The following is a 22,349-nucleotide window of genomic DNA, read 5'->3' on the forward strand; positions in this document are numbered from 1 at the left end:
AAAGATTTTAAATAGAAAAGCGCTGACATTTTTAGCTTCTTATTATTTATTATACCTTAGCTTTACACATATGTATTGCATTACTTGATCACAAGTTGATTTTTATTAGATATATATATATATAGAAAGTAGTTTTACAAAATATACACCAAAATTGTACATGCGAACTTGAACGCAATAATTGCGTTCATATCAAATCGAATTAAGAGTTATTCTCTTTATGTTTATTTAACAACAATGATCAAACACGTTTCCTTCGATTCGTTAAAAAGTTCTGTAAAGATTCACGTTGTTCATAAATTCGAGGAATAATAAGAGTTGGCGTTACGTTGGTGGCGAATATCGATGATATGGCCAACAATAATGTGGTGGTGGTGGTGGAGGTGGTAGAGGAGGAGGCGGAGGTATAGAATGATGTTGAGTTCCGGTTGTACTTCCTGTTGAATAAAGATGATGAGCATGATGCGTGTGATGAGGATGACAGTTTGGTCCAGTTCCTCGAGAAGACACGGGTGGTTCCATCGAGATTCCCGCTTGTGCTTGGCACGCTATCATTAGACCATGAAAGTCGAATTTGTACGCGTAACGTTTCCCATGCACTTTTGTCATAATGTTTTTATCGTAGTAATATCTATATATAATAAAATAATTATATTATATTATTATTTATTATTTCTCCTGTATACATATTAAAACAATTACATCTAATTTATTTACATAAATTGAACATATTTAATTATTTGCATTGCTAAGATCAACTATACTATCCAAGTACTTGTTGACTACTTTTGCTTAGAGTGCAAAGGATTAAAAACAGATTAAACATTTGTTATTAGAAAAGAATATAATAATATTTATAGTATACCTGAGTGCCCGCGAAAGTTTATCATAGTTCATATTAGGTTTGCTTTTGCGTTCTCCCCATCTTCTAGCGACTTCGTCCGGATCGGTGAGCTTGAATTCCCCGTCAGATCCCTCCCACGCTATGCAGGAAGAATTGGACGAATCCGAGAGTAGCTCCAGCAGGAATTGCCAGAGTTGAACCTGTCCGCCTCCGACCGCCCCGGAAGCCCCGGCTCCAGCTGTCGATCCAATCAGCGAGCAAGTCCGTTGTAGGAGGCCGAACCTTTCTACGAGAAGGAAACAGAAATACGCATGCGATCTGATATTTCTCCTCGAGTCTGAGGTGGAGTTGTTAAATTCGTTACAAGTGCCATGTCGGATCTCTCATCCCTTCTTTATCTTCATCTTTTTTTCTTCTCCTCCACCACCTTATATCTTCCTCTCTCACTCTCCTATGCTAACTTTCCTATTAATACATTGACAAACTTACGTCATCGAGTATCAAACATGTCTCGATCATAATAACCGAGAAGAAAATAAATTTTAGGAAGGATGAGGGGTAGGAGAAGATTGGGACTCTTAGAATTTATAAAAGAAACGAAAATGACTAATCGATCTATCTTATGTATAATAAATGTATTCCTCGAAATGATGTGTAAGAATCGACGGCAAAAGATCGTACTCTGTGGTTTGGTTTTGCTTTTTTATCCTTTTTTTCTTTTCTTTTAGACAAAACAAAACAGTAATAAATTAGAAAACACTTAAGACGACTATACCAAATGATGTACCATTATAAATAAGCGCAGCTGCCGAAGGATGTAATCCACTGTCCTGCTCAAGACGCAGCGGGTGAGTCTGAATCCTCCACATTACGTTTGCCTAATCATTCACCGTGTAAACACCACTGGATGATAGGCCCATCGTTCTTTTCCTTTTAAATACATCGATTGGTGTTTCTTTGAAATTAATTTCTTCCAATTTGACTTGAATTTTCTTTATATTATCATAGTAATCCGTTAAGATGTTTACCATGTACGAAGTTTCAATCTTACGCTTAATTGGGGAAACAAGTGATAAGTAAAACGATAGACATAATACAGAAAATATGTAAACAACTGTTGTTGTTTGTTTTTTTTAGATGCAAATATTTTTTAATGTCTACCTGAAAAATTTGAGATTTACAAGAATGGGATTGAAAAATTGATTCTAAGTTAGGCTTAACACTTCTTAATCCAGCAACTTATGCACTATGTTCATGTTTCAGAAATTAATAGTCTATTTATAGAATTTCTTGTTTTCTATTATAGTATTCTTTGAATAAATGGGTGTTCCATAATTCATATAAATTTTCTGCACTATCATTTATCGACCAATAAAATGCATGTTTTTGTAATAAGGAAACTCATTCTGATTGCTATTATTAAACATCACAAGTTACGAGAAAATGACACTACGGGAATAGTAATTTTTTTTAGCACATCATTAAAAATGTATAATAAAAAATAACGAAGCACTAATAGCAACACCGTTAGGGATCACCCATAGCTCTCGTTTTATGAATAATTTCAACAATTCATATCAATCAATGATTGAGTTTTTCAAAATGTATTTTTAAATTTCTCATATTTGAAACAAACAATTGTTTTATTTTTTCACAGGGAAAAAAATAAATAACTAATGAACAACTGATATCTCACGAAGCACGATATAATAGGCAAACTTTATTGTTAAATAAACCCTGATGGTATTTTCATAAATCGTCAAATTGGAAGTTAACGAGTATAAGGAACAATTGAAAATGGATAGAAAATATCAGTGAAATCGGACACGTTTGTCGGTGGATAGAATGAAACTGAGAGACCTATGCCCCCTTTTGATTTCAGCCCTTATCGTCCCCACTCTTTGGAAATACCTTTGCACTTCTCTTCACGTATATACATAGCGAAACTGTCTCCACCCTCTACGCCCCCTCCTGCATCGTCACGAGGACTATTGTCACCCCCTGAACCTCAGACTGCCAGCAGCCAGCCAGCCCATGCGTTCAGACTTTCCTTCAAGTTTCTTTTTCTTTTCTTTTTTTTGCTTTTCAACCCCCATCGCCATTCAACTTCCTTTTCGTGACCTTTCATACTCAAAAAAAGAAATTGATTTAACGGAATCGGTTTAAAACAATTGATTGAAATTTTTTTTGGTACTTGAGACGATCCATCGATTGATACAAAAAATACTCACAATCAAATTGTTTCTTACATTTTTTTGTCATGAAAAAAGATGATCGTTCGATTGGAATACGTATAAAATATTTGCATCTAAATGTTTAAGTATACACGCACAAAATGTTGCACATACGTAGCAATAATATTGTTTGATTTTTTAAAGTATGAAAATGCATATTTTTATAAAAAAAAACAGATAAAACAATGAGACCAAGGCACAAGTACCTTTTATGATCAGGAGGTGCACACCTGTCTTACATTATAAAGTATGTTTTCATGATTTTATTTGAAAATGCTTAAAGCTCAAAAAAGTCAAACATCCTTAATGAAAAATTGGATTGATGGCGATTTGAATTTCGTGATTTTCAATGAGAGAACAAATAATTTTTTTTATAGGAATCGAATAGAAAATGCAAATGAGATGAAATCAAGAATCTATGGGTTCATTTAGCAAAAGAGTAAAAAATTCTCGCGAGGTTCTCACGTGGCGTAAAATCATTTCACATACGTCGAAGACCAAAGAGGGAATGTTTCGCGCTCATCAAGAAAACAATATAGTCGCGTCCTGTGGCGAGCTTAGCGTCAACCCCCAGTCCGCAAAATTTCCCCAGGTTCTGAGTGTAAGCGAGAGGGAAAGAGAAATAAAGAAAGATAGAGAAAGGGTGGTGTTGAAGTGAGAGAGAAGGAAATGATGGTAAGAAGAGGAAGGAAAGAGCAGAAGAGAGGTTAGAGAGTAGGGGTGCAGTTTGCCCCATAAGGCCGTAACCCCTCGTGGCACCATCTTTCCACCGCCCTAAACACTCGATGGTTTATTCATGAGGACACTCTCACCGCGATAACACTGATTCGTTTAATAAACGGGTACCTCTCTCTCTGTTTCTCTTTCTCTTTCACTCTAAACGTGAACGTACAACGTTATTCAAACGGACGATATATCTCTTGGGCTTACCATGCCAAGATTACTGCTGCTGCTTCTTCTTCTTCTTCTCTTCCTTCTCTTTTTCTATTCTATTCTTTTCCTTCTTCAACTACCAAAGCTTGAACTTTTCGTCTTTGTGGAATACCTTTTGACTTAGGTCACCCCCTCCGACTCCTCTTATGAGTTTATATTTCCATGTTCCTAACTTTGACTATACTTTGCGTTACTGTCTGCTTATAATATTTTTTTTTTTATGTTACTTTATTCACGTGTGTTATTATTTTAAGTATGCTAAAGATTTCTATTGAATTTTGTTATTAGTATTAATGTTATTAATTGTTCCATTCACAAATCAATGTATTCTCCTTTTAATTGTTCTCTTAATTTTCTGTGTGTATATCTGTTGTATATAATATTTTGTCATAGTATTCTTGCATCTAATCGGGTTCGTCTTTTTGTAATAGATTTTTAACTAAAGAATTAAGTCTCCTATGCCGTTTGTCTTTGACCTCTTCTTCGTTAACTCCTTTTCCTTGATAGTATTTCAATCTTTTTGTTTTTTTTTCCCCGATTTGAATTTTTCCTTGTCTTTCATCAAGTCTATATCTTTGAAAGTCCGTCTATTTGAACGGTCTTTTATCGATTGTAATGAATTTCAAAGTCACACAGTCACAAACGTACAAACGATCGACATAAGTCTTTTCCCTTTTTGATCGAATTTAGTTCGAGGGTGTGAATGGAAACGGACGGATATAAAACCATTATCGCCCTCCATATTTACTTTTCCGCTGGACCGGTTTTATCTCTAATAGATCGCACCCTCGTTAAGAGTTCAGATAAGGTCATTGAGAGCTTAGAACCAATCCTTGGGGAACGGTTAACTTCTTCCGGTCACTCTTGGTCCGAATCGAAACTCTTATTAACCCCTCCTGAACTTTACCAACCCTGTGCCGTTTAGATTTATTGCATGGAACGTGTTAATGCTCCCATCGTTGAAGTTTCTTTACATTGGGAAATGCATTACGAATGAGATAAACGAATCGAATAATCGTTTACAACTCTTAAGAGACTATTTTTTTTTATTTAGAAGGAATCGTTTATCCTGTTTTATAATTTCCAATGAGAAATGTTTGAGGAAAATTCCGAAATATAACGAAATTATTTGCCGTCGATTCTCCTGTTACGTGACACGTATTTTCTTTCTTCTTTTTTAGAAAAAGAGAGAGAGAGAGAGAAGATAGATTTAAAAAAAAACTTTCAATCGATTCGTGTAATTTGATTACGCAACATGCATTTGCAAGCACATCTGACTCACCTTCCACTTTCTCATCTTGAAGCAACGCCGGACTGTGCACACCGGTTGCCTGTAAACGCAGATAACCCAAATGCCTCGCCAAAATTCGACCACCCGAAATACCTTGCCAATCCTCCAATGACAACTTCAGCAACTCCTTCCCGGTCGATGGAAGAGTCTTCGGTGTCGGTGGTTCTTTTATAGAAAATGCTCGACAGCACCATGAAATCCACGATGCTACGTGACTCGAATTCCACTCGGATGGATCTAGAAAGATCAACATTTTTTGAAATTCCGATCGAAGTAATCATTTGTTTAATCAAAATGCAACAATTTAGATAAACAAAAAACTTGCCATATGGGACCATAACAGGACTTGAATCAGTCAATCCTCCTTCCTCTAATTCCAATTGTTTTTCCACATCATTTTCTTGATCATCTTCAATATGACGTATAATCTTCTTTTTGGAAATCTCATAGAAAATATCTGCAGAGCTTTTCGAAGAGACTCGAAGTGTTTCGAGTTTTGTGCTAATGTCGTGATTTGATTTTTCATCTATGTTTTTCGTCGATTCGTTGAAATTGAATAATTCTTTTCGAAAATCTTCTTTCGATTTTTTCTTCTCATTGTTTTTTGAAGTGAAACTCGATTGATGTTCAGAAACACAAAACTCATCGGCCGATTTAAAACGATCCTCGTTTTTGAGGATCAATCGGGTGATTTGTACCATCTTGTTCGATGTTGAGCAACGTTCTCGATCTTCGATCTTGATTTTTGCATTGGTGGTAGATCGCGAATGATTCATGGACATCGACATCAACGATAAAAACAACCACGAAGACGATTTGAATAATTTGGACGAGAAGGAAAACGCGAGGAATCGTGTCTTGTATTCCAACGACACACGCATCGGCTGACTCGTCGTCGCGTATCTTTCGACTTACAAGACAATTTCTTCCTGGTAATTTGCGTGCGTCATCAAGCTCTTCCTAGTTTGAAGAACACAGGTTTCTCACGGATTCAGTTCGGTGCAGTCGATGTGGAAAGTGACTAAGTGAAAGAGTTCGAGCTTCGACATAGGAGACCTTATTACGATAATACTTCTTCACCTTTGATTTATTGGATCCTAGAACACTGAGATCGATCAGATCCGTTCGACTGATCGTCGGCAATTGGAAGATTTTCAACCCATTCGTTGTTTGTTTCTTTTTCTTTTTGTTTAAACTGTAAAAGATGATAATTTTTAATTAGTGAATGTTAAAATACGATTATGTTATCAGTGAATGTATAATTTAGCGAAGATTTTCTAATTCCGGGAATAACTAACACATACATAAATAATACAATTTATTTTTATTAATTTGTGTAACTGTGAAGATAGAATTATGCTTATTCGATATATTTTTTATGATATTTAATAAATCAATATAATCTATAACAAAATATGTGATCTAAACAATGTTGATTATGTCAAACGTATCGAAATTATTTTTATACATTGATGAACATGTTATTTATTAGCTTACGTTTTAACAAAATTATACTTGTTAGTGTATCGTATGTTAAAAATATACAAAACATACGTACTGAACTAAACAATAATGTTGTTATCGATGGATTTTCTTAGCAATAAAATGTGGAATTTTCGAAGTTGAATAATACAGTTTATTTGGTGCGTGCGTATTCTCGTCCACGTGCAAAGAAGAAAAACCGAAGATAAGAATTAAAATACAGTTATAGTTTGGATAGGCTTGTCCATCCGTATCACGTATGGGCTACTCTTGTTGAATGAAGTCGTGATGCCGAAGGCTCTCTCAATTGGCAGTGTACGAATTCCTGGAAGGAAGAAGGAGAGACCGGCGGGTTTCGGAGCTCGCATCGTCCAACGCTGAATCACAGTCGAGACCGGCCATCTTTACCCATTTTTTTTTCACCTTCGGGCTTTCAGATCCGCCTGGATATGTGTACGATCATCGTCCGATGTTGTAACTACTCTAACGATAGATATTTGTAGCAGGAACGGATTAATCCAAAACGCGTAGGTGCATACAAACATCTTCCAATTACTTATATTTATTTATAAATTATTTCAACGATTGTTAAATGCAAGAATTTAATATTAAACTCTATGTTTTATGTTTAAATCCTATTTTTAAAATATTTGTACATCGATTATTTATAGATCGTAGAAATAAAATAATTTTATAATTCATTTTTTATCTTGTTTATTATAGAATTTATTCTTTGGGTATAACGAAGAGTCCTTTTTTCGTTCAATTATTTATTAATAAACGTGTGGTATAGTAACATCTGGAATATCTTAATATTAATCGTCTCATATGTCACGTCATTTTATGGTAGACGATCTTGTATATATTAAGTTTTATTTAAGTATAGTAAAGATTTATTTTTATTCACATCCGATAACATTAATGTGTCATCCCTAGTCAATGGTTTTTGTCGGTATCGTTAGTAAAATTCCAAGAAAGGCAGCTGAACTTTTTTGTTATCAATTTCTTTCCAGATTTGATATTCGTGTCACTATGAATCATACTTTTATCATGACAGAATGTATATACAATTAAGAAAATATTAGAATATAATTATTATCTATAGAATATTATAAATAAACAAAATAATTATGAAAAACATATCACAAAAAAATAATGTAGAAATATTTAACCCTGCAATTAAATATACATTTTCGGTGGAATTTTTAATATATCAACAATGCACAATTTTCTCTGTAATCATATTCATTGCTGATTTTGATTACAAATGTGTGTGTAGGTGTGTTATTTTCTTTTCCTTTCAAAAATCAATTTTATGAAACATTAAAAATTTGAAGACTAAAAAGGTATAAATATATTACTAATTTTCTTATTTCATTATTGTCTTTTTTTAGCTGCTTTCACTGCCTTTGTTTTTTGTTTTTCTCCGCCAGATAAAAATGACGTTATTACTTCTGACATTTCAGGCATGTTATAAATTGTTAGATTATTTAATTGTTCCATATCCTAAAAATACATAAAAATGGGTTATATTCATACAAAGCTTAAAATATAAGCCGTGTTATACAGGAATCTACTGTACACAATTAGGTACATTTAAATACCTCATAATTTTATAATTCATTTTCAACAAACCTTTCTAGTTTCTGGATCATTTATAATTTTTGGTATAATCATAACTAGGATCAATGGTAAGATCATCATCAGGACCTAAAACAAAATATAGTTAATAGATAAAAAATTATAATGTTACATAAAAAATAAATGCAATAAGAATGTTATTGACAATTACCATTGGATTAAATAAGAAATCTGTTACTCTCCATTGCTCCCTAACTTGGAAATAACGGAACGGAGAAAGTGGTCTCATTTTTAATGGATATGGTACTTGAATGATTTGCGAAGTTTGAATTAAATTAACTTTTCGTGCCCTGAATTTTCCTTTAGAATTAATTTCTACTCTGACAGGCTCATAGAAATAATTAGAATTGACAACTTCTACTATATATGAACCTGATGGCACGTTAGAAATGACAAATGTTCCATCTTCCCTGAAAAAATTAATTGCATTATTAAAAGAATTAATTAAGATTGCAAATTTAAATGAACAACATAACATATATTGAATATACAATGTAAATGTCTAATTATTTATTTGAAACGTATTAATTTTATATTTTATATACAAGTGTATTATTATTATTTACCTTAAAAATCCATAATGTTCACCACCGTTAGCCATAACATGAGTCATTAGCTGCCAACCACTTGAAGCAGTGTTTTCCCATGGGAATACTTTCCCTTCGATGACATAAAGATCGGTTGATTGATCTTCCTCGTGTTCTGCATTAATATGATCGCTAATTAAATTAATAATTATAAAAATAACTGAAACTAATTTCAACGAAGAATTCATGTTTCTTCTTTTATGCCTACTGAAGTTTGTTACTAATTTATCAGCTGATTACAGTATTACCAATAATTTCTCAGTGATTTTTTGTCCTATTCTAGTAATTTTAACATTTCCTATAACTTCAAGCAACAGTTGATATAATCTACAATCTTCTTTACTATTTTTTATAGATAAATTAATTTTTTAATGCTTTAGGATTACAATCATGTAAAAGCTGAAATAATTGTCTAATTTCAATAAAAATGCGCCCATAAAACGTACGCTTGCATTTTATACTACTTTGTGACTCTACTACCAGTTAGCGTTTTTGTCGCAGTGATAATTTTAAGATCGAAAGGTTGAGAACCCTTATTGATACTAACTTCAAGCCAAACGAGAATTATATTTTACTTCACGTTATTCTCATAAGTTTGCTTGTTAATTTATATTTAATAAAAGTTTACAAAGTTTTTCAGAATATTCTCTGTGAAAAAAGTGTAGAAGAAACTTCATAAAAATGGAGGACAAACTTAGACAAATGGAAGATGAAATGAGCAGGTAATAAATAGGAATGAGGAAAATATCATTCAACTTAACCTTAGATAATTTTCAAAGATATAGAAACTTTTCATTTGATTTTGTAAATCAAACTATTTAATAAATCAAAATCCATAGGTTTGAAGCTGAAATTGGTGGACAGTTAGTTACTCCAATGGTTAGACCTGTAATAGGAGCCAATACGTATAATCAAGTAGCTCGTCAATTAGAACAACATGAACTTCCAACACCGGTTGTTGCAGCAGCTGCAGCAACGTTAGCTTTTCCACCGATGATAGGTTTCCCTCCACCACCTCCACCGCCACCGCCACCTCCACCACCACCAATGTTAATACCACAACAAGTTGCTAGACAAGGTAAATATATTAAATATTGTTAAATATATGCTAAATTATTTGTTCTTTGAGATGATTCTATTTAACGGTAATTTTAATTTATAGGTACGGTCCCTATTACAACATATTCTTCACCTGCACAGATAAGTAATCCGTATTTACCAAATATGGTGGATCCGTGTTTAAGTGCAACTCCAAAAACTTACGAATCTACGTCTGCACCAATGATTCATCCAGAAATTATTGAACAGATTATCAATACAAAAATACCAGAAGATGAAGGTAAAAAGAAACCAAAGGTTAAAGGCGTCAGTACGGCGGCAGAATTGGCCATTAGTCAAGGAAAAGCCAGTTCCATTATGGCAAATGCTAGTGCCGAAGAAAGTCATCCTAAAAATAAAGGGAAGAAAAATAAAAAAATTATCAGGATGGCTGGTGGACAAACTTGGGAAGACCCTTCTTTGTTAGAATGGGACGAAGGTAGGTGTTTAAAATATTTATTAACAAATAACATATGTGCAATCATTTCTAATCTTTGTTGTTTGTTTTTTAATTATATTTAGATGACTTCAGAATATTTTGCGGTGATTTGGGAAATGACGTTACTGATGAAATGCTTGTTAGGGTATTTGGTAAATATCCTAGCTTTCAAAAAGCAAAAGTAGTTAGAGACAAACGAACGAACAAGACTAAAGGTTTTGGATTTGTGTCTTTTAAAGATCCACAAGATTTTATCAAAGCTATGAAAGAAATGAACGGTGAGTACAAAAACAAATTATCTTATTTTAATCGAGGGATACCTATAACAATTTTCTAATATTATCTTTTATTTGAATTCTACGATATATGTGAGATTTCGAAAAATGTATTACATCGGCTTTAAATCATTCTAACGTATTTATCTACAAAGAATTAGATGTACATAAATTAAATCGACTATTAGCAATTATTCAGCTATAACGATTATATATATTACATATATTTATATTTATAAATATATTTATGATATAGAATAGAATGAAATCGGCAAAATGTTTTCTAAATATAAAGCGATCGCAGAATGGTTTTAAAAAGTAATGAGATCAAAGTCTTGTTCTTCAGAATTATCTACTAAATCGTCAAGTCTGTATCGTCTATTTTCCAAGTGTTCCCCATCCGTATGATATAAAGAGCTGAGGTATTATTGGGTATTGTCGTCTCGATTGCACAGATGGTCCATTTCTAGCAGCGACTCGGTTATTGGGTTGTACTAAAGGCACTGTAGGATTTTCAATCGTTTTTCCAACATCTTGTTGATGACTCGTTCCTACAATGTGCAAACAGTATATTCAAATACGTTACAATAATCTCTTATTTTACAACTTTTATTGAGTTGAGTAGAAATCTTCATTTAGAAGCAATACTTCTATGCTTCCATATCTTACCCGTTGCAGTGTTGCTACCATGATTGAGCCTAGATCCATGTGGTGTCATGTAAAGAACAGAAAAAGGCATACCACCCGCACCCCAACCATGTGACAACAATGAGTCCTTTTTAATCATTTTATTTGAGATTCGTTTAGTCGGTAATAATGGCCGAGATTCGCTCTCCAAAATAGGAGCACTGTCTTTCCATGATTGTAATACTGAGTCAGTTCCTGCATTTGTAATCTGTCGTCTAGTTTGTAATCTGAAAATATCACAGAGTAGTTATTTCATTGGCATACCAAAGATCGTGCGTGGGTATATTAGGCTGTCATTATAACCGAATATATGCGCTTTTGAATACATTTACACATTGCATTTGTGCAATACTTAAGACCGTCTATCAATTGAAACATTTTTATTGACCTGTTTTGTAAATTCCATATCGATTTCGTGATACTAACCGAATTAAAAATAATTCGTTACGTCCTCGCTTAAGAGAGTATTCTTATTTTTTTATTGAAATCAAAGATTTTACGAGATTGTTATCGATGCAACTGTTGTTGTTTTAGAATACAGCAAAATTATTTTACTTCCAGTTTATTTATTATCGAGCACAATTTATTTAGAAACTTCTCTGAGAGATTTTACTTTAATGAATCACGTTTTTAATTTAAACATTTGTTAAAATACCTTGTCTCTGATATATCCTCGGGTATAATGATCGCATCGCCAGAAACTGGTTCAAGTGGTAACACTTCCAAGCATCGTAGATTTGTCGCGCAATCTGTCGTGATAACAGGTGTCAAATTGTCTCCTTTTTCCCAGTCAATTTTTGGGCTCGATAAGGGTGCAGCATAAATCGTTAGCAACCGAAATATATTCAGTCCTAAGATAAGAAAGACATCCTCTATTGCTCTCATTATCTCGTTTCTCGTTTCTCGTTTTGGAAAATCGTTTATTATTTTTTAATCAGAAAAATCAGCGCTTAAACTTTCCTCGGTTATGTCCCTCTGTAATAAGTAAAAAAACATTTGATCGAAATTTTGAGTGATTTTATTTCGTCAAATAAAAACACGCTGCGCAATTAATTAATTCAATGATTAAAATATGTCTGCCAACGATGGATTAACATGTTTATCACATTTTCACGATGTTTCAGCAATGAACTCTATTTATAAGAAATTCTTTCTAATTTTAGTAAGTTTATATTCGTGTGTTTCCCAATCATAGTAAACAAACGCATGAATCTACGATAAAAAAGAAAAAGAGGAAAGGATACAATTTTTAATTATGCGAATACGAGGAGTTACATGTTTGTCGATAAATTACACGAATTATGCGATCGAACTTTTATCCGATCACGCATAGCGTAATTCGATCATCAATCCTAATCGATTTATGATTTACATTTTATTCCACACTCGCTGTTTGGATTTCCACGAAAGAAATATCTCGATACGATTTGTAATACTTGGAATGGAACTAGGATAATTCGTTATTTCTACAGCAATATAAAATCCATTTAAATGATAAGAATTTTTTAATAATTCATATCGATTTATATGAACGAGATGATTGAATTTTCTTGGATTGCAGGAAGAAGACTTAGAAAAAATATAATAAATAAAATTGTTGAAGAATGATAAAAGAAAAGAACAAAAAAGAACAGAAAAAAAAGAAAATATTCAACAAATTTGTCAGACCTATTCAGGGACGAATTTTTTCGAATGAGAACAAAATAATGTAACTTTTTCATTTGATTTTTAACTTCATCCATTTCATATCGACGTCGATTTAGCGAGACAGAATTAATTTTAAAACCAATAAATTTAACAAATATATTTAACTTTGTTCCCATAGAATAATTTTAATATAAATATACTAAAAATATATATATATTTTAAGAAGTTTTAATGGTAAAAGAAACGTGTTCGTGTATAAATTGTAATAAACGAGAATGAGTTGAAAAGTTATTTGAGTCTCAACGAGAAAACATTTTATTTTATTTTTGGAATAACAATGAAAAAAGTTCGATCGAGAAATAAATTATTTCTATGTAAGAATTAGAACTTGTCAACCCATCCACGTATAATGCCAGTGTGTCTTTGAAGTGGTTTTAATAATTAATAAAAAAAAAGAAAGAAAGAGTAGTAATAGTCGTACCTTTGGAAACAGGGTACCGGTCGTTCGTTCGGTCGTCTTACGTAAAAGTAATAATTCTCAAGAACAAATTCTTTTTACTCGTCGTTAATTAATCGATTAGTTAAAACTCGTTTTGGTTCCATTCGGTGGGATAATTCAGTCATCCCAGAGATACCGATGATATCGTGTCAGGGTAACTGCGACGGAATGCATCGCGACGTCGAGCGTCCTGTGGTACTCATTCAACAACCCCTACCCTTTCGATGTCGCCTTCGTACCTCCCACCCTATCAACTTCTAACCAATCGCATTCAAGCGTTACCCGTTTGCCGCCGTTTCTCTCTTGAATTTTTTTTTTTTTTCTTTTTCCCCTTTTTTCCCTTTTCGATTTGATTTCTTTTCCTTTTTGTCTCTCATTTTGTCAGGTTTCGAAAGACGCAACATACACACACACACACACAATTACGACGCGTATTCACTTTACTGTGTATCCTCCTCTTATCTTTTTTTTTTTTATTCTTCTTCCTCTTCATCTTCTTCTTGTTTGCGGCCATCGGATGAATCAGATCATCTCTCCCATGCTTTGCTACTCGCAACACGAAATAACTCGCGGATGTCCGTAGAAATCTTTATTAACCGTCATGGAACTTCTTGCGACGCGATATCTTATTCTCTAGGATCTCATTTACTTTACTTAAGAGTTCAATGACGTACGAATATATTCCTAGCTTCTATCAAGAATGTCTACTAATATTTTTTGTAATTAATTTTTTCGTACAAATTGTCATCTCAATTAAATTCAAATCAATTCAATAAATTTTCGTAATTATTTTATTATCATCAAATAACTCGTTAATTTTTTATTTTCTTTTCTAAAAAAATATCTATTTAAATTCTTTAATAAAAATTGTTAACACAAATTGTATAATCATTTTCTCTCTCTCTCTCTCTCTCTCCCTCTTTTGCAATTTAACTAATTGCAAGTCTAAGTTCATCAAAAACTTTTATTATTGTTATGTGTCAACCACATTTCGTAATATTCTCGATTCTAACAGGAACAAAAAATACACTTTGGATTGATTGTAAAAACACACAGAGAGAAATCGCCCGGGGGGGGAGGGAACTTTCTTTTGTTATTATATCGTGGGCGTATCAAAAAAGAAGAGATAGAAAAAAACGAGATAACGAAAAAGAAAACTGAAATCGCGTATGCCTAGCCATCCTATGCTAAGTGATACATTCCGATATTAGTCAGACGCAACAAGTAGTTCGAGTAATCGTACGAGCGGACGGATTCGCACAGATCCTTTATAATTTATTTATTCTAAATTTATCTTATTATTGTAATTTAATATTGTAGAGCGTGGAATGATGATCGTTCGCAAAATTAAACATTTATTTTTAATCGAATAAAATTTTTAATTAAAATTATTTACAATTAATTAAAACTACAATCGAATGTATTTTAAAACAGTAACAAGATATTTTTCTCTCTCTTTCTTTCTCTGTGTTTCTTTTGCTATTTCTCTTTTTTCCTCGAGTCTATTTTTCCGAGCAAAGAATATAAACAATCCGAGCAACATGATTTATTTTAAAACGACGATGTCTCTCGCACCTATTACCAAGATCTTTAAGAAGGAAGAAATACTGAGCCGCGTTGGCTCGTATGAATCTTTGAATGTTTGTAGCATTCGTGGCCGTTGACAGAAGTTTTCATATAAACTGAGGGGGTAGGAATGTAACAGCCAGATTATTCTTGGAATTCGAAGAAAAATTTAGAAAGGAATTTGAAATTGCGTGGGCGACGTAAGATTTCTCGAAGTAAAATATAGAAAACATATTTGATTATTTCGTATGCGAATAAAAAAAAAAAAAAAAAAAAAAAAAAAAAAAAAAAAGAAAGAAAGAAAATAAGAGACACGCGAAATCCAAAATTCGTTTCAAATGATCAAAGTATCGCAAAATTATGCTAATATTTGTTCGATTAAATAATCAAAATATCCGTTTTCCGGTTTATCGTCCCATATTAAACGTTTAACGTTATCTTCTTGTACTTTTATCTACTATTTATCGATCCAACCACAGGAAATATTATAAAATATAAACGCGACACGATACCGTCGTCTTTATCGCCATTATTATCTCGATAGATTATTATAGATTTGATATTAAAAATGTCGACTCACCGGTCATCGATTAAATGTGTTTTTTTTCTTTTTTTTTTTCTAACAATCTAAACAATCCTAGAAATGGGCAAATGTTCAATGTTTTTTCTTCTTCGATGATGATACCTTTCGGAACAATCGATCGGACTTAAGATATTTTCTTATATACGAATATCTTGAACTAATTACTTTTTAACCCTTCCCGTTTTCTCTCTCTCTCTATTTTCTTTTTATCCTTTATTTTGTTTACCCTTATATCGGCTGACACCAAAAGCCAGATTAAAAGATCGAGGGAAAGGACACGTTTCAGGTCATGGGTCCGCCGTATTTAAGCATCCTCACGATTAAATTAATTACATCTTCCTTACTTAACTTAATGGAATACGTGACCGTGGCCATGGTGTATATACCCTGACCTGTTTACATCTCATATTGGTGACCTTGGTAAGCGATTTTTAATGAGTACTTTTAACTCTTTCCTCTTGCTCCTTATCTTTTGTATTTTTTAATCTTGGAATAATATATAAATCAGATCGAGACACAGAAATGATGACTTTTGAATGGATATTTGAAATGCGTTTGAGGTACCAACGTGGAATGAATTTGTTTTATACCTGGGTGCAACCTTGCGCAGCATTGATTACAAAATTACACACACACACACACACCTCTGATCTGTGTTCTCGATCTTTTATTTTTTTTTTTTTTTTCTAATAATTAGATTAAGACCTTGTAAAAAGTTAGTCACGAGAAAGTATTTGCTTGATTATGAGAAAGGAGAAGGAAAAGAGTGCCTCCTGCCTCGAGCTTACGAATTTCCCATTGTTCGTTTCTTTTTAGACTGTTGTAGGTGTGTCGTAAAACTCTTCTCTCTTTTTTTTTGTTTGTTCTAAAACGAAAGATAAATATAGAAGGGGAGAGAGAGAAAGAGAAGCATGGGTATATTAAATTGAGGGAATTCTCATTGATGACTCTGCGAAGCTGTGTATTTTCGGATCTCGAGTTTTACCAAGTTGCGTTGGTATCGCACGAATTATTTTTCACGCAGACCCGTTGCCGTCATATCGTGTCCCTTTTCTTTTTTTCTTTTTTTCTTTTTTCTTCTTCTCCTTCGTTTTTTTTCTTTACCCTCCTCTAATCTTAACAACGAGATCATCCTTTGGGTCAAACGAGTTCGTAGTACAAAGTTCAGGATGTTGAATTTGGTTTACGAACTTCTCTATTAACGAACGTCTTTTACAACTTCTTCGATTTTCTCTTATTTTTCTACAAATATTGTTATTTTGTTTTGTTCAATTATTTAATTATAAATCTGTTAGAATGAAAATATGAGACATTTTTAACTTTAATCGAAATTATTAGTTTCAAGGGAAAGATTTTTCTCAAAATATCTCTACTTTGAAAATAATCGTACTTTTATTCGAAACACGTATTGTTAATTCTTTTTTTGTTTATTACTTTCGTATGGTCAACCTTAACAAATTCCACTTCTTTAGATTTTTATTAAAAGAAAATACATGCACGATTGTACCGTACGTGTTTTATCGAGTAAAAAAATTTCGAGTTAATCAATTTTTTTCCACATTCCACCTTCCACCATCGTGTAAATTGTTAAAAGAGAATAAAAGCAATGATAAAATTCTTTCGAAGGCCAGATTTCATATATAAAGGAATATCAATAATATCGTAGAATATATATATGATAAAAGTTGCTACGTAAAAGTAGAGTATGTCGCAATAATGGATGCTTCAGAAATATTCTCGTTGACATTCAAATACGTGTGGACGTTAAAAGACTTTTGTACAATATAAAATTTTTATTGAAATATATAATTGAGAAAAAATAAAAACGAAGAATGAAAATATGAAATAGAATACGTCGTAGGTATCACCTGTTGCTGCTGGAATGTTCTCTTTTTCTTTTTCTCTCTCTCTTTTTCTTCATACCTGACATAGTTTATTTTCTCTTTCCGAATATTCACATAGATAAAATTTTATTCAAATATACATATTAAATTATGATTTTACCATTATTTACTCTCTCTCTTTTTTCATTCTCTTTGATCGTGTGGAATTTCTAAAGTTTATTGACTTTAATTACTTTCATTATTTTTGTTTATAGATATAAACGTATGACATTATTAAATTCTTCATTCGCGATGAAAAACGATCGTACGATACATATATTTGCAGTTTTATTGATACCATTAAAATTTCATTGATTTATTTATTTAAATTATTTTTTATCGAACTTATCGCTCGCTTATTTTATTCATTGTAGAAAGATTTTGAAGTATTTTTATTCTTGAATAAAAATTTGTTAATACATACGTATCTCAATCCCTACATCGAGATTTCTATATGTCAAAACATTTACATGAACAACTCATATAAAAATTTAATAATGTAATGAAAAGATTAAATACAAAATTATATTATTTAGAAATATTTTTAACATAATTATTTAATGATTATGATAATAACATGTTTATTAATGTCCTGTTCTATTTTAGGACGATACGTGGGATCTCGGCCAATAAAATTACGAAAAAGTTCATGGAAGCAACGAAATTTGGAAACTGTACGAAAAAAGGAAAAGGAGAAGCAAGCTTTGATCGGTTTGTTGACCGGTCGGTGACGTGGCGAAATCATTATTATCCGATCGTAAGTCAGTCGTCGTGTTAATTGATCGCACAGGTGATTCTTTGACATAATGCAACAAAAAAACAATCGTCAACACAAATTACATAATCGAAAGTATATCTTGTATCGAGGTGAATACAATTGCGAGAATTTTTCTCTATTAAAAGAACGTATACTCAGAATATTGAGAATGAATTTATTGTACAATTATGTTTATAATATCTTATTATTGTTAGTGTCTGTGTAAAAAAGAAAAAAAAAAAAGAAAAAAGAAAGAAGAAGAAGAAAATAAAACAAACAAAAAATAATATACACTTAAATATAAGTAAAATTCGTATTTATCTTTTGATATCTTTTTGTATGATTTTCTTTTATAAAAATTAAGAAATATATAAGACTAATTTATTCGACTGGGAGTAATTAAAAAAAAGCCCGAACAAGAGAAAAATATCTGAGATTAAACAAGTAAGAGCCCGTAGGTTCTAATTAAATCTAAAAAGAAATATTTTTTAACCACGCGCAAAGTAGGACGTCGAAAAAGTTTTTTATTTCTCGATCACATTTTCTTTTTTTATTTTATTTTATTTTTATATATTTTATATCTATCTCTCTCTACTTTTAAAAGCAAAGAGAGCGCCTCTCGTGTTATTGCATTGACAATGATGACGCAAAGGCGTGACTACATTAATCTAGTATATTTTATTGAAAAAAAAAACAAATTAGAATCGCTTGTGTAGGTTTCTCGATAATTATATAATAGTTTCTTTTTGTGTTAATAAAAATGACAGAACTTCTGCTTACTCCCGGCGAATACGGAGAAGTCGAAGAAAATCCTCTCGGCGTAATTAATATTTTATTTTAATATACTTTAATGGAATTCACAAAGAGAAAAAATGAAAACAATATATATATACACGATTATCTTTGAATGTAAACTCGTTAATGGAAAACTGGTAGCACATTTATAATTTTAGTTGTACGAAGGGGACAGAAACGAGCAAGGTGATCGACATGGATTCGGTAAAACTTTGTTACCCAATGGAGACATGTACGTTGGCCAATATTGTGAAGGGCTAAGAAATGGCAAAGGTATCTATGTGTTCAAAAACGGTGCTCGATACGATGGAGAATGGAGACAGGGACTTAAATACGGCCAAGGGATTTTTTGGTACCCCGATGGAACGCGATACGAAGGTACGGAAGAATGTACGAAAATAGGATCCGATTCAGATTCAAAGAAGCCACTTGGACGTGGGTCGACACTCAACACGTGTATCCGCACAATTATTTTCGTTTCGTACCTTAGAAACTTCGAAGAAATATTTTTCCAAATCGTAAACGTACGTACACATACACACACGCGCGCGCATACCTACACCAACACGATGCGTGTATATATGTATGTTTATGTGTGTAACTTTATTATTTCTTGTACATAAATGGTACAAAAATATTTGATAAATTGAAAGAAAAAGAGAAAAGTGTAAATAGTTCGACTAGGTATAACATTTATTCGTCGTTGCTAAATATAATACGAGATTATATTACGAGCGACCATTGACACTTCCTCCTGAGAGATTCGAGAGATAATAAAATCAAGGTGCTTTTTATTTCTAACAACAAGTTAGAAGATATTCCAAGGAAAAAAAACAGAGTGTCGATATCTCGATTACGTAAATCTGTAATTATAGTGTCAGATATTTTTATAAGTATTACGTAGGATGATAGATCAACGTAGATGGAGAAGTAGAATAAAAGAAAAAAGAAGAAAATTAATAATAAAGACCTTTTTGAAAGAATGTCGTTAAAAACAGGCGAATGGAAGCGCGATACTAAGTATGGATTTGGTGTATACTTCTACGAGAATAACGACGTTTACGAAGGTTCCTGGAAAAAGAATCTTCGTCATGGTTTGGGAACGTATCTATACGCGGCAACCGGGATTAAATTTATGGGTACTTGGATAAAAGATCGCATGCAAGGACCCGGCCAATTCGTATACCCACGTCATCGATATCACGGATATTGGGAATTAAATTTGGTAATACACGCGAATCGAATTGACACGGAAATGCAATTTTTTTATTCTAATATTATACCTCCTACTAATTTAGCCATTAGGACGCGGTTGTTTTACCTTCGAGAACGCGTGCATGCAACACGGACATTACGTACATCTACGAGATCCTGATTACGAACAAACTGAGGAAGAAATTAAGGATTTTGATATGGTAAGTCACAAGAAAGAATTTTTTTTTAAATATTCCATAATCGGATTACAAATTACAAGCGATTGCCGCATATTAAAATATATATTAATATCTATTAATATATAATTATATTTTTTTTTTCATTGAATTTATAACGAAAATTTGTATAAAATATTGTGTAATTTATTTATTATTAATCAGAGATCAAATTTTCAAATAACGTGCGCTTAACGTTTGTTTCAAATTTTAGTTATAGATTTTCGCAAACATTAATTCGTAAAAAATGTGCATATTTGATCAGGCTACGGACGCAGATACAAGAACAGAAGAAGAAGTGATCGAAGATAAACCTGCGGAAGGAATATCTTTTGATGAACAACCGGTTCCATTAAAAAAGGGTATTCTACCTGTGTGGCGTGCACGTTGCATAACTCCATATAATCCTAATTTATTGCCACCGGAAGCTGTACCTTTGCAGGAAGAGGTATTTTATTCTAAAAGATCACAACTAATTTTTTTTTTCCTTTTTTTGTATGAGTCATTTATCTCATCCTATGTATATATTTGAATTTAAATATTAAAATGAATTAAAGACGTCTTATGCTGTGACGAGAAAAAGAACTTCTTCATTCGTGTTAACGTTAAAGGTGACAAACTTTTGACGATTATGATATCGTTAAACTTCTTTTTTTTTTTTTTATATATATAGAAATCTATCGACCATGCTATCACTTACACACAGAATGAATCATACATATAATAAGTACTCTAGATTAGCCAAGTCCCCGTTTAATTTAATCTAACACCGAGCACCTTCTTTTAGAGTAAAGTTACGAATTTTGTTGTTAATTTAATATCGAAAAGGTACGTGATAAAATTCAATTAATTTCCTCCTTACGTTTAGTTTAGTTTAGTTTCATTTCGTAGCGGATCCTTTTCGATGTCTGAAAATCGAGAAACCGGAAGTAAAGTAGTACGGGGCTAACAGTAAACGGTCGTCTGAACCTTATTCGATTGTTCTCATATTAACGAGAATTTCCGGCTTTCTATTTTCGTCCTTTTTGCCAGACAATTCAACTCGGATGTTCATTAATAAAATAACGATATCCGGGTCGAGTGTTGTTCCGTTCGATCATCATTTCGATTTGTTTTAAGTCGTCGTTAATTACGATATGTATTATATACATTCGTTGTGTATCCGGTATATTTCTAAGATTTCAAATTGTATGTTTCCTTCTTCCTTCCTTGCTTTAAATTTATTGACTCCTTCATATCTTCCAGGTATCGTTGCAGTCTTTAACAGATAAGTGTCTCGATGACGAGCCTTGGATGGAACCGGAAGAATATTTAAAGTATCATTTAGCAGATTACGCCGAAGATTACGAAAATGCAGAAAATTTTTCCCCAAGGCCACCATCTGACTTCATTACTCACCTAGAAGATATATAAAATATGCGTTTGCTCTTTAAAATTATAAAAATCCAACTTCTATGTGATATTGCCATCATACATTTTTTTCTTCTCTTCTTCTTCTTCTTCTTCTTCCTTCGTGCTAACTTATTTTTATTAATTGTTTCTCACTTGCCTATTTTATTTTTAATATTTTAGGCAAGTTCTCTCTTCAATACTGAGTATATAACATTTAAAAAAAAAAAAGATTGGGTACGACAACGGTAATTTTATTTTCTTTTTTTATTTGTTATATATATTAAAC

General features: G+C 32.4%; 5 protein-coding genes across 6 annotated transcripts; 2 read left to right on the forward strand and 3 right to left on the reverse strand.

Annotated features, from left to right (window-relative positions):
- Nucleotides 1-47: 47 nt before the first annotated feature.
- LOC106790065 (DNA-binding protein D-ETS-6-like) lies at nucleotides 48-7,337 on the reverse strand. Its single transcript, XM_014754739.1, has 5 exons — nucleotides 6,861-7,337; nucleotides 5,628-6,497; nucleotides 5,294-5,539; nucleotides 866-1,130; nucleotides 48-631 (listed from the first exon to the last, which is right to left on the reverse strand). The coding sequence occupies exons 2-5, from the start codon at nucleotides 6,181-6,183 to the stop codon at nucleotides 325-327; spliced, it is 1,374 nt and encodes a 457-aa protein (XP_014610225.1). The 5' UTR covers nucleotides 6,184-6,497; nucleotides 6,861-7,337; the 3' UTR covers nucleotides 48-324.
- A 200-nt stretch (nucleotides 7,338-7,537) lies between these two features.
- Nucleotides 7,538-9,246, reverse strand: LOC106790067 (ER membrane protein complex subunit 7). The gene is made up of 4 exons (XM_014754741.1): nucleotides 8,992-9,246; nucleotides 8,577-8,835; nucleotides 8,420-8,494; nucleotides 7,538-8,290 (listed from the first exon to the last, which is right to left on the reverse strand). Exons 1-4 carry the CDS (start codon nucleotides 9,198-9,200, stop codon nucleotides 8,162-8,164), a joined length of 672 nt encoding a protein of 223 aa, XP_014610227.1. The 5' UTR covers nucleotides 9,201-9,246; the 3' UTR covers nucleotides 7,538-8,161.
- A 316-nt stretch (nucleotides 9,247-9,562) lies between these two features.
- Nucleotides 9,563-19,486, forward strand: LOC106790070 (RNA-binding protein 42). Of its 2 annotated transcripts, XM_014754745.1 has the most exons (6): nucleotides 9,563-9,734; nucleotides 9,852-10,090; nucleotides 10,175-10,549; nucleotides 10,633-10,827; nucleotides 18,296-18,446; nucleotides 19,400-19,486. In XM_014754745.1, exons 1-5 carry the CDS (start codon nucleotides 9,694-9,696, stop codon nucleotides 18,418-18,420), a joined length of 975 nt encoding a protein of 324 aa, XP_014610231.1. In that variant the 5' UTR covers nucleotides 9,563-9,693; the 3' UTR covers nucleotides 18,421-18,446; nucleotides 19,400-19,486. The 2 variants fall into 2 exon arrangements, with proteins under 2 accessions (XP_014610231.1, XP_014610230.1); XM_014754744.1 differs by lacking the exon at nucleotides 19,400-19,486 and having other exon boundaries at nucleotides 18,296-18,700.
- Nucleotides 11,099-14,357, reverse strand: LOC106790074. Its single transcript, XM_014754749.1, has 4 exons — nucleotides 13,640-14,357; nucleotides 12,167-12,486; nucleotides 11,494-11,738; nucleotides 11,099-11,375 (listed from the first exon to the last, which is right to left on the reverse strand). Exons 2-4 carry the CDS (start codon nucleotides 12,394-12,396, stop codon nucleotides 11,203-11,205), a joined length of 648 nt encoding a protein of 215 aa, XP_014610235.1. The 5' UTR covers nucleotides 12,397-12,486; nucleotides 13,640-14,357; the 3' UTR covers nucleotides 11,099-11,202.
- Nucleotides 19,487-19,975: 489 nt separating the features above from the next.
- Nucleotides 19,976-22,315, forward strand: LOC106790073. Its single transcript, XM_014754747.1, has 4 exons — nucleotides 19,976-20,466; nucleotides 20,540-20,656; nucleotides 20,937-21,119; nucleotides 21,917-22,315. Exons 1-4 carry the CDS (start codon nucleotides 20,224-20,226, stop codon nucleotides 22,082-22,084), a joined length of 711 nt encoding a protein of 236 aa, XP_014610233.1. The 5' UTR covers nucleotides 19,976-20,223; the 3' UTR covers nucleotides 22,085-22,315.
- Nucleotides 22,316-22,349: the final 34 nt, after the last annotated feature.

Source organism: Polistes canadensis, unplaced genomic scaffold, assembly GCF_001313835.1.
Source record: "Polistes canadensis isolate GaletaPanama2010 unplaced genomic scaffold, ASM131383v1 scaffold_212, whole genome shotgun sequence".
NCBI lineage: Eukaryota > Metazoa > Arthropoda > Insecta > Hymenoptera > Vespidae > Polistes > Polistes canadensis.